This window comes from Vigna umbellata, chromosome 1, assembly GCF_029865625.1.
Source record: "Vigna umbellata cultivar VRB3 chromosome 1, Vumbellata_1.0, whole genome shotgun sequence".
Taxonomy (NCBI): domain Eukaryota; kingdom Viridiplantae; phylum Streptophyta; class Magnoliopsida; order Fabales; family Fabaceae; genus Vigna; species Vigna umbellata.
In genome coordinates, this window is record NC_142165.1 from 86,087,312 (window position 1) to 86,100,433 (window position 13,122).

The window sequence follows — 13,122 nt, forward strand, 5'->3', positions numbered from 1 at the left end:
TAATAGTTGTAATGAATATGAGAAAAATAAGAAAAAGATTAAATGAATGTTTTATAAAATAGTATTAATTTATATAAAAAGTAAAAGATTAGAATTTGGAGAAGTTTAGTAATGGGGTGGCCCAAAGGTTTTCACTCAATATTAAGAATGATTTATCCTTATATCAAATTTGACATCCCAAAATATAGTAATTACCATAATCAGAATTAATTACATTAAGTTAATAAAACAGTGTAGTCTTACAAATCTGAACGAGCGTCAAAATACCGAACGGCATAATCATACAGAAATAACGAACGCTTATACAAGCAAGAGTTCAGGGACGAACGGTCTTACAAAACTATAACCGAACTTTCAAAATAACATTAATAAAGCTAACTACAGACACCCGCGAGCGCTCTAAGGCTCGGCTTTAACTTCTACATCCACCAGGTTAGCGTCTTCCAAATTTTCTTCTTCTAGCACTTCTTCAAGTGACGCACCTCCATCTGCTCACATCCACACGGATGATCATTCCAAGGACAGGACGAACGTACATATACAAGGCGACAACACAGGGAAAAACGAAAGGGTAAGCTTAAGTAATTTAATTCATACGTCAACACATATACTAACAATTCAAATCATTCAAAACACATAACTCAACATAAATCATCATCCAACATATATTTATATATATATATATATGTATATATAGACCGACCGTCCGGACCGTATGAATCTGTGTAGTTACAAGCGTCCTTGCACCCGAGTGGTGTAGTAACTGGGATACACCAAACAGCTGCCACTCGAGGTCAGTCCGTTCTTACGTCGCCCATGTTAACTTATGGACTAAGGACCTCCTGCCGTTCCCACACATGACATACTTCCTCTACATGAAGATAGTATTCACGGAACATCAAGATGGACAGCGAGTCTTAACTTATCCACAGTCATACTTTACCAAATTTAATATCAAATATATATATATATATATGAGTCGTCCCTCCATGGAACGCTCGTTCAAATACCAACATCACAATTTTAGTTCTTATACGATTCGCACACCTTAATACTTCCTTTTAATTACATTTTCATTCTATGTTCCACTTCCATAAAAAGACGAGTGTTCAATCCTCTACACAACGAGGACGAACGTGACTTTCGCGAGAATCAGTTAAATGAACCGACTCTGAGCGATATAATATAAATGATTCAGAATGATTTGGATTTAAAAACCTTAGACTAAATTCACAAGAATAAAGATACAATAAGACGAATATTTAGTACTCTGAGAACAAGTGTTTAACAAGATCGACCGTCAGTCAATGACCGAAAGCGAATGTTTCTTTACTGATAATTTGAGACGAACGCTAATTACGTACGTTCTGCAATTCAAAGGTATGGACGAGCGTTCGGTATAAGACCGTACACTTCTCAGGACGAACGCTAAATATAAGACCGAGCGCTATTTAGGACGAACGCTCAAAATAAGACCGAGCGCTATTTAGGACGAACGCTCAGTGTAAGACCGAGCGCTATTTAGGACGAACGCTCAGTGTAAGACCGAGCGCTATTTAGAGTGTTAAGGTATCCGGTATCACCATGCTGAGCCGAACGCTCAAACATAGCATTTCAATTGGAGACGCTCGCTCTCGAACAGAATTCTTCCCAAATGAAAGAATTCTACTCTAATTCATTTTCAGAGAAACCGAACGGTATATGACCGTACGATGACGAACGTATTTTATCATATGACAGGATCATTATATTCAGATTTTCATCTTCATCTAAACTTAACATTTCTCATACGATTCATGATCTTATAATTTCCGATTCATCATTTAATTCACATACTATATAGAATTCACATTAATAAATCATATTATACAAATATCATCCATTATCTAATTCATACGTATCAACCTACACATACCATATTAATTCATGCATAACAGCGATCGTTCAAGCATACTAAAGCACAACATACATCTCATACATTCTATTTCTATCATGCTCGCACACAATCATATACGTATGAACCAAATTATTAAGCTTCCCTTACCTGGATAGCAGTGTATTCCCAAAGAGCAAGATTTAGTGCGACCTCTAACAGCGTCCTACCCTCAGGTTTTGCTCAACAACTTTCACTTAATCTAAAACACCAAAAATCATAAACGACTCAGACCTAAAACTCGTGCATGCAACCAGAACTAGGGTTCGCATGAAACTAAAAGGACGAACGCTTAGAAATGAGAACTTACCAGTACCGATCCAAATTCTGTTCGGTCCCGAATGATGTTCACGTCTCCAGGAACGTTTCTACGGTTCTGAAACGTGATCGGAGAAGGGAATGGTGAGTTACAGTAGAGAGAAGGTGAACTGGTTCTAGAGAGAAGTTGGAGAAAATGAAAGGTTTGGTTCTGAGGAAGAAGAAGAGTGCGTGCAGGTGAGAGAGCGTTTTTCGAAACTCAGTTTTGTTAATTTCCACGCCCAAACGAACGAGCGTCTCCTCTGCTGACACCTGCACTCTCACTTCTGACTTCCGAAACTTCTACGTGACAAGTGGCGCTCATGCATGCAGCGTTTAGTGCGTTTTTAATGCACTGAACGTGTGGCGCGGTGCATTTATGGAAGCAGTCAGGTGACTCAGCAGTGCAATAAATGACAAATTTGACAGTAATCATGGTTTAAATTTCCGAGACCTCACATTCCACCTATCTACAAAAATTTTCGACCTCGAAAATTAAAGACTCACCCGGAAATAGATTAGGGTATAAGTCCTTCATGGCGCTCTCAACTTCCCACGTTGAATCACCAGTCTTAGCGTCCCACACCATCTTCACCAAACGAACGTCCTTGCCTTTATAGTACTTGGTGCGGCTATCTTCTATACGGACTGGATGCAGCTCCAACGTTCGGTCTGGACGAAGCTGAACGTCCTCCAACTCCAGTACATGTGATGGATTCGCTATATACTTCCGAAGTTGAGAAACGTGGAAAACTGGGTGAAGGTTTGATAGTCGAGGCGGCAATGCAAGCTCGTACGCTACTGGTCGATCTTCCTCAGAATCTGGTATGGTCCAATGAATTTGGGAGACAGCTTCTTTGGACGAACGGCTCGGCCTACACCAGTGATTGGGTTGAGTCGAAGGAACACATGATCTCCAGCAGCGAACTCCAACGGTCTTCTCCTCTTATCAGCATAAGATTTCTGCCTGCTCAAAGACGTCTTCAACCTCTCCTGAATTTGCTTGACTTTCTCGGTCGTTTGCTGGATAAGCTCAGGTCCAGTTAGCACGTTCTCTCCTTCCTTGAACCAACAAAGTGGCGTTCGACATTTCCTCCCATAAAGTGCTTCAAACGGTGCCATTCCAATGCTCGCCTGGAAACTGTTGTTATACGTGAACTCCACTAGCGGCAGGACCTCATCCCAGGCGCCTAAGTGATCTAGGACGCACGTCCTCAGTAAGTCTTCAAGCGTCTGGATTGTTCTCTCAGATTGACCGTCCGTCTGAGGGTGATAGGCTGAACTCATTTGTAACTTACTACCGAGCTCGCTTTGAAGTGACTGCCAAAACCGTGAAGTGAACCTTGTGTCTCGGTCGGAAATGATGCTCGAAGGTACTCCATGTAAGCGAACGATCTCCTGGATATACAACTTAGCCAAGTTGGTCATCGACATCTTCAAGTTTATGGCCAGGAAGTGGGCGCTCTTCGTTAGCCTATCCACGATTACCCAGATTGAATCATGATTCCTGACCGTGCGTGGTAGATGAGTCACGAAGTCCATGGATATGCTATCCCACTTCCATTCGGGAATTTCCAACTGTTGAAGTAATCCTCCAGGTCTTTGGTACTCCGCCTTCGCTCGTTGACACGTTAGACAAGATGCCACAAAACGAGCGACATCACTCTTCATTCCAGGCCACCAAAATGATTTCCGGAGGTCTTGATACATCTTAGTCATGCCAGGGTGCATGCTAAGACGGCTGTGATGACCTTCCTCCAGAATAATTCTCTTCAGCTCGCCATCATTTGGAACGCACGTCCTACCCAGATAACGCAACATGCCATCCGTTCCCGTATTGAACCCCTTAGCTTGATCCGAACCGAGCGCGCTTAAAATCTTCACCAGCTCCTCATCCTCACGTTGCTTCATTCTAATCCGATCAAACACATCGCTAGATATTCTAAGGTTACAGCACTTGATGCTGCTCGGCTCTAACTCAAACTGTAACCTTAGATATCTGAAACTCTCTACTAAACTCAACTCGCGCACCATGATGGACGACACATGCACCACTTTTCTGCTTAGAGCGTCCGCTACCACGTTAGCTTTCCCAGGGTGATACAGCAGCTCAAAATCATAATCTTTCAGAAATTCTAGCCAACGCCTCTGCCTCATGTTCAACTCCTTCTGATCAAATAAATATTTGAGGCTCTTGTGATCACTGAAGACTTGGAACGTGGATCCGTACAAGAAATGCCTCCAAATCTTCAGCGTAAAAACGACCGCTGCCAACTCCAGGTCGTGCGTTGGGTAATTCCTTTCGTGAATCCTCAACTGACGAGACGCATAAGCCACCGCTCGCTTCTCTTGCATCAAAACACAACCCAAACCTTGGTGAGAGGCGTCGCAATATACTTCGAAAGGTTTAGACGCGTCTGGAATAACTAACACTGGAGCGCTCGTCAATTTCACTTTCAACTCCTGGAAACTGGCCTCACAACGATCGGTCCAGGCGAACGGCTGGTCTTTACGAGTCAACTGAGTTAGCGGCGCCACTATCTTAGCAAAACCTTCAATGAAACGTCTGTAGTAGCCCGCCAGTCCAACAAAGCTACGCACCTCAGTGACCGAACGCGGACTCTCCCATTCCAGTACCGCTCGCACTTTCGCTGGATCTACCGAGATGCCTCCAGCCGACACCACATGACCCAAAAACTGAATCTCCTTCATCCAGAATTCACACTTAGACAACTTGGCATATAACTCCTTCTCCCGCAACACTCCAAGTACAAGTTTAAGATGCTCTTCATGCTCGTCTTCGTTCTTGGAATAGATGAGAATATCATCTATGAAGACGACCACAAACTTATCCAAATAAGGCCTGAATATGCGGTTCATATACTCCATGAACACGGCTGGAGCGTTCGTTACTCCAAAAGGCATCACCACGTATTCATAATGCCCATAGCGAGACCTGAATGCTGTCTTCTGGATGTCGTCCTCCTTAACCCTGATTTGATGATACCCGGATCTCAAATCAATCTTTGAGAACACTGCAGCCCCATGCAACTGATCCAGCAGGTCATCTATCCTTGGCAATGGGTATTTGTTCTTGATGGTCAGCTTATTCAATTGCCTGTAGTCTATACATAACCGAGAGCTGTCATCCTTCTTCCTTACTAACAGCACGGGCGCTGTAACACCCGAATATTTTAAAGGGTATTACTGATAGTAGAGACTAAATTAATTTGATATCTCATATAAACAATCAAACTTTATTTCAATTACTCCAAAGTACAATACCAAACTTACAAACTTTAAACAATATAGTCTTCACCATTGAAATTTCAACTTATAAATTTTACACAACATAATCTTCCCAATACAAATTTATTCTTTTTACAAAAATCCCTGAAAGTTTTTCCCCGCATCTCTCTCATCTCTAAGCTTTTTCAACCGCATCTGCAACATTATCTAATCACATATAACATGAGTTATATGATCATAGTACAAACAAATAAGGGTAAGCCAACCATATCATAAAATCATTAAACTTGTAACAAAAATATTAAAATCAGGTATTTCTGCAATTGATAAAATATCATTATTCCGATGTCATTAATTCATCATTATCAAAATCATCTTTCTCATTTCCATAAATCTTACAAGTGTACCATGCTTACTCATGAAGCCTTATGGTCAGACCGCTCTCTGCCTGCTTCCTTAAGCCTCACTTACATACTATGTCTTACTTTCTGAAGCCTTATGGTCAGACCCCTCTCTGCCTGCTTCCATAAATCTCAGGTGTTACTTTGCTCATACCAAACTCTCATGGTATAACTCGAACATACTACTCCCGGTAGTAAACATCATTTCATAAGTAATGATTTCTCATATCCACTCCAACATTTCATAAAAACCAACAATTCATACCCTCTTATCCACCTAACTCAATCATGTTCATTCTTTAATCATGAATTCATAATAACCCGTTTTTGTATCGATAAATTAAACACATTGACAGATATCATGCTTCATATTATAAACTCATTTTGCCCATAACGAGTATAACTCAACATATTTTCACCAAACAAAGATCATGGATCAACCAAAATACATCAACATATCTTAGGAACTACATATTAAAGTCTGGGCTCAATGTAATGATAAATAAAATATATATGAAATTTTTACCATGATAATATTATGCATCTACAATCAACTTGTTTTATTTTATTTTCATCCTAGTAGAGATTTTTCTTTACCCCAATTGGTCACCGGAGAGGACCCAGATGTCTGAACGCATCAAACTCACCTTCGACGCCAGCACATATGACTAGTCACAACTGACTGGACCAGGCCAGGGCTGCTCTATGATCAGGGATGTGCCAACTCAGGTTTTTAAGGTTCCTCTATCCTACCAACAAAGGGAGGTCTTCAATAATTAACAATTTATTTATTTAATTTATCTACCTTGTTTTCTTATGCTCTAAATCTTAAAATGCCTAATTTTACTTCCTCTCACAACAACCTCAAACACTGTATATATTTAATACCCATATACAAGCTATTACAGAACCCTTATTCCAAACCTTCCAACAAGATTAATTTCAGCCAACAAACTTATTCAATAAAATCATCACAATAAACATCCATAATAGAATTCATACAAGATAATTATAAACAATTAACAATAATAAAACATTACTATAAATGGTCATAGAAGAATACAATATTTGACAATCATAAAAATAATCTTAATATAAAAATTCATGGGGAAACAAGAAGTTGAATCTGGCAGAGCCGGTTAGACAACTTCTAATCCATCCATCAATACAATATAATTAAATAACAAGAACAATACATGTATGGGGAAATAAGAAGTTGAATCTGGCAGAGCCGGTTAGACAACTTCTAATCCTTCCAAAAATGCAATAAAATAAATAAGTAAAGCAATAAATAGTTTTTGGGGAAACAAGAAGTTGAATCTGGCAGAGCCGGTTAGACAACTTCTAATCCTTCCAAAAGTGCAATAAAATAAATAACTGAAGCAATAGAAAGTTTGGGGAAACAAGAAATTGAATCTGGCAGAGCCGGTTAGACAATTTCTAATCCTTCCAAAATAAAATAAAATTAAATAAGGAAAACAATAGAATGTTTGGGGAAACAAGAAATTGAATCTGGCAGAGCCGGTTAGACAATTTCTAATCCTTCCAAAATACAAAAAAATAAACAACTAATAACATACAAGTGGCATAACATAATCAACATTACATTTTACAACTATCACACTTGGATATCAACACAAAGCATACTCTCATTTAAAATTTAAGATCATACAGAAACAAATACTCCATATTCAAGATATAAGATCAGAAAAAGCAAAATATAGCATATCCAAGACTCAAGATAATACAAAAGGAAATACTCAAAGTTAGCTCCCCTTACCTCTATTCCAGACTTAGTTTCCTCTTCTCAAACCGTTCTCCGGAAACTTCCAGAATTTCCCCTCTTTAACTAGAATTTCCTCTAACTCTCTTCTCTCACAATTTCTCTAGAATTTTGGTGTAAATCTTCAGCCTCCCCCCCTTGGCTATTTATAGCCAAAAATTTTACTATTCATTTTTACTATTCATTTTTACTATTCACTTTTACTATTCATTTTTACTATTCAAAAATTATTTTTTATTCACCATTCTTATCTCTGAATGATTAATTCTACGTGGAGTGTTCTCTTCCATAATTTATTTTAATATTTTTTTTTTAACTATTCACTATTCACTATTTACTATTTACTATTTACTATTCACTATTCACTATTCACATTTCTAAAAAAATCCTAAATAAGTTATCAAAAATTTGAAGCTCTCCCTCCAAAATTACTATAACTTTATATCCAAAAATTTACATTTTTCTATCCATTAAAATTATTATTACTAATAAAATGTTAAAATTTACTATTATAAATATTTTTTTTTTTCATGGATCTTACATTTTAACATACAAATATTTTCAAGGATCTTACAATCTCCCCAACAACAATTATTTTCGCCCTCGAAAATTATTTATTTAAACAAAGACTATTTAACAAAAAAAAATTACTTACAAAAGAGATATGGATATTCCTTTATCATAAATTCTTCCAATTCCCAAGTCATTTCCTGTGTGTCTTCATTCCAAAGTACCTTTACCGTGCGAATATCCTTCCCTCTTAACTTTTTCATTTGAACATCTAGTATACGCACTGGGCCAACTTCCATTGTTAAATTTTCCTTGACCTGAATTTCATCAACTTCTAACACATGCTTTGGATCTGGAATATACTTCCGCAGTTGGGATACATGAAAAACGTTATGCAAATATGTCAATCGAGGTGGTAGTGCTATCTCATAAGCCACTGGCCCAATCTTTTTGAGAATTTGATACGGTCCGAGAAATTTTGGTGTCAGTTTCCTCATCTTGATAGCTCTCCCGACTCCTGTAGTTGGCGTTACTCGTAAGAATACATGATCTCCTTCTTCAAATTCTAACGGTCTTCTTCTTTTGTCGGCATATGACTTTTGTCTACTTTGAGTTGCTTTCATCCGATCTTGGACTAATTTTATTTTTTCTGTGGTTTGTTGTAATAGCTCGGGTCCCACTGTCAGTGCTTCCCCATCTTGAAACCAACACAACGGTGTTCTACATCTTCTTCCATATAAAGCTTCATATGGTGGCATACCAATACTGGAATGATAACTGTTGTTGTAAGTAAATTCTACTAATGGTAGTATCTCATTCCAACTTCCAAGATGATCTAATACACAAGTTCTCAGCAAATCCTCCAAAGATTGAATAGTCCTTTCTGTTTGACCATCAGTCTGAGGGTGATAAGCCGAACTCATCTTCAACTGTGTTCCCAGAGCCTTCTGTAGCGTCTGCCAAAACCTTGAAGTAAACCTTGGATCTCTGTCTGACACAATGCTTGTAGGTATGCCATGCAACCTCACTACTTCCCCGATGTATAACTCCGTCAGCTTTTCTAGTGACATACGTTGATTAATAGGCAAAAAGTGAGCGCTCTTGGTTAGTCTATCAACGATAACCCAGATAGAATCGTGACCTTTTGATGATTTTGGTAAATGTGTTACAAAGTCCATCGAGATACTGTCCCACTTCCATTGAGGAATGTCTAACTGTCGTAACATCCCTCCCGGTTTTTGATGCTCCACTTTTGCTTTTTGACACACCAAGCAGGCTGCTACAAACTCGGCCACATCCCTCTTCATTCCATTCCACCAAAATGACTCTTTCAGGTCCTTATACATCTTAGTCATACCTGGATGTATGCTAAGACGACTTTTATGGCCTTCGTCTAAAATTAAATGTTTTAATTCACTCTTTGCAGGGATACACACTCTGTTTTTAAATCGAAGTATGCCATCTTTACTTAGAACGAACTCCTTAGCTTGATCGGTGTCCAACAACCTGATCTTTTGCTGCAACTCTTGATCCATCGACTGCTCAACCTTCACTTGTTCTAAGAAGTCACTAGTGATTACTAAATGACTACACCATATGTGATCTGGGTTTAACTGCAACCCCAAGTTCATATCACGTAACTTTTCTAACAGTTCTAATTCCTTCACCATCATCGTTGTTATCTGAGCTTGTCTCCTACTCAATGCATCTGCCACCACATTGGCTTTTCCTGGGTGATATAAAAGCTCGAAGTCATAGTCCTTCATATATTCCATCCATCTTCTTTGTCGCATGTTCAATTCCTTTTGATCGAACAAATACTTTAGACTCTTATGGTCACTAAAAACTTGGAAACTTGCCCCATAGAGGTAGTGTCTCCATGTCTTTAATGCAAATACTACTGCTGCAAGTTCGATGTCATGCGTTGGGTAGTTTTTCTCATGCGCTTCTAACTGCCTAGATGCATAAGCTACAGGTCTCCTTCCTTGCATTAGAACGCACCCCAATCCTTGATATGACGCATCGCAGTACACCTCAAAAGATTTGCTAGAGTCTGGAATGATTAATACTGGTGCTGATGTTAGTCGTTGCTTCATATTTTCAAAACTGGCTTCGCACTTGTCAGTCCACAGAAATGGTTGATCTTTACGAGTTAACTGAGTTAGAGGACCTACAATCTTGGAAAACCCTTCGACAAAACGTCGGTAATAACCGGCTAATCCTACAAAACTTCGTACTTCAGTTACAGTTTTCGGCCGCTCCCACTTTAGCACAGCTTCCACTTTTGCTGGATCCACTGAGATTCCTTGAGCAGAAATCACATGACCCAAAAATTGTACTTTCTCTATCCAGAACTCACACTTTGATAGTTTCCCATACAGTTGATGTTTTCTTAAAATTTCCAACGCCACCCTCAAGTGTTCTGCATGCTTTTCCTTATTCTCTGAATAGATAAGAATATCGTCGATAAATACTACCACGAACTTATCTAAACATGACCGAAATATTCTGTTCATGTAGTCCATAAAAATCGCTGGGGCATTCGTCACACCAAACGGCATTACCACGTACTCAAAGTGTCCATAGCGAGATCTGAAAGCCGTCTTTTGTACATCTTCCGTCTTGACAAGAATCTGATGGTAACCAGATCTGAGATCAATTTTTGAAAACACCTCTGCTCCTCTCAACTGATCTAATAGATCATCGATTCTTGGCAAAGGATATTTGTTCTTTATTGTAACCTTGTTCAACTGTCGATAATCCACGCACAACCTTGAACTTCCATCCTTCTTCTTCACCAGCAATACAGGAGCTCCCCATGGAGACACACTTGGACGGATAAACTTCTTCTCCAACAGATCTTCGATTTGCTTTTTCAACTCTGCTAGTTCGGCAGGAGCCATTCTGTATGGAGCCATAGAAACCGGGCCAGCTCCGGGCACTAGATCTATTGTGAAATCGATCTCTCGACTAGGTGGTAAACCTGGCACTTCTTCTGGAAAAACATCAACATATTCTTCTACCACAGGTATTCCGATGATTTGTTCTTCAGTATTCTCTCTTTTCTCCTGAGTTAACACCACATAGCAGGTAGCTCCATCTTTGATATCCTTCGCAGCGACTCGAGTTGAGCTTAGTTCTAAATTGTTCAAATTTAGAAACTCTATCTTTTGTTTCCCACAATCAATAAGAACGTGATTGGCAGTCAACCAATCCATTCCTAAAATAATGTCTAGATTTTGAAGGGGTAAGCAGATCAAGTTCACTTTGAACTTGCGTCCTGCAATTTGGATCGGGCATCCGACACAGACTGAACTGGTCGTAACTGGTCCCGATGCTGGTGTAGAAACTACTAATTCACACCCTAGATCAAGCATCGGTAATCCGAGTCTTTCTAGACATGCTAGGGATATAAAGGAGTGTGTGGCTCCAGAGTCAAACAAAACATATACGCATTCTCCTAACAGCATACAGGTGTGTAAGATTAATGTACCTGGCTTAGTAGCCTCTTCTGCAGACATTGCGAATACTCTTCCTGTTGCCCGGGGCTTTACTTCAGCAGAATCTTGTTGTTGTGGTTCTCCCACCTTCTTTTTCTTTGGACAGACATTAGCAAAGTGTCCCGGATCATTGCAGATGAAACATCTCTTCCCTTCAACTCTTTCCCCAGTAAGTTTAGGGCAGTCACGTCTGAAATGTGCCCCTCCACACTCAAAACACTTCACTGTTCCTCGATATGATAATTGTGGTTTTTCATAAGGTTTCTTGTTGAATTTCATTGAAGATTCTCCCTTTGCAAGTCTGGAAACTCTACTTGGATCAAACTCCAACAATTCTATCATTCTGGCTTTCTCTACCAATGCTGGAAACTCTTGTATTTCCAATGGCATAAGTACCTTCTTCAGTTCATGCCTTAGTCCTCCCTCGAATTTTCGACATCTCCATTCTTCTGTGATATTCTGAGTATAAAACCTCGAGAGATAATTAAATTTTACTACGTACTCTTGTACTGATAACCTTCTTTGTTGTAAGGTCAGAAACTCCGCCTCCCTTGCAAATTTTGCACTGTTTGGAAAATATTTTTCCAAGAACCTTATCTTAAAGTTCTCCCAATTCACAGTCTCACCACGAACCGTCATCAACTGTTGCATACTTTCCCACCAATATTCAGCCTCACCCACCAAAAGAAATGATGCATAAGTTAATTTTTGTTCTTCTGAGCAAGTTATTACCCGAAAAATCTTCTCGTTCTGCCTTAGCCAAGAGTCAGCCTCATCAGGAGTAGCCTCCCCATTAAATTTAGTTGGATCATGCCTTAAGAAGTCATTCAAGCTAGAATGATTTTGAGGTACTTGATCAACTTGTTGTTGCTGCATCTTTGTCGAGTTTAAATGATTTCTTCAAAAAGATAACAATACAATTTAGCATATGATATCAATTTCCTCCAAATAGTCATTTTCATCATAACCATTAATAGTTTTACTAAGAATAATAATTTCACTCCCCATAGTCCCAAAATACTTTCGAAAACCATTGCTCTGATACCATAATGTAACACCCGAATATTTTAAAGGGTATTACTGATAGTAGAGACTAAATTAATTTGATATCTCATATAAACAATCAAACTTTATTTCAATTACTCCAAAGTACAATACCAAACTTACAAACTTTAAACAATATAGTCTTCACCATTGAAATTTCAACTTATAAATTTTACACAACATAATCTTCCCAATACAAATTTATTCTTTTTACAAAAATCCCTGAAAGTTTTTCCCCGCATCTCTCTCATCTCTAACCTTTTTCAACCGCATCTGCAACATTATCTAATCACATATAACATGAGTTATATGATCATAGTACAAACAAATAAGGGTAAGCCAACCATATCATAAAATCATTAAACTTGTAACAAAAATATTAAAATCAGGTATTTCTGCAATTGA

At 38.8% G+C, this 13,122-nt stretch overlaps 1 protein-coding gene across 1 annotated transcript; it reads right to left on the reverse strand.

The window, feature by feature from the left end:
• Positions 1–399: 399 nt before the first annotated feature.
• LOC148206670 (uncharacterized) lies at positions 400–12,612 on the reverse strand. Its single transcript, XM_088108470.1, has 5 exons — positions 10,915–12,612; positions 4,628–5,335; positions 4,029–4,378; positions 2,738–3,105; positions 400–488 (listed from the first exon to the last, which is right to left on the reverse strand). The coding sequence occupies exons 1-5, from the start codon at positions 12,547–12,549 to the stop codon at positions 400–402; spliced, it is 3,150 nt and encodes a 1,049-aa protein (XP_087964596.1). The 5' UTR covers positions 12,550–12,612.
• Positions 12,613–13,122: the final 510 nt, after the last annotated feature.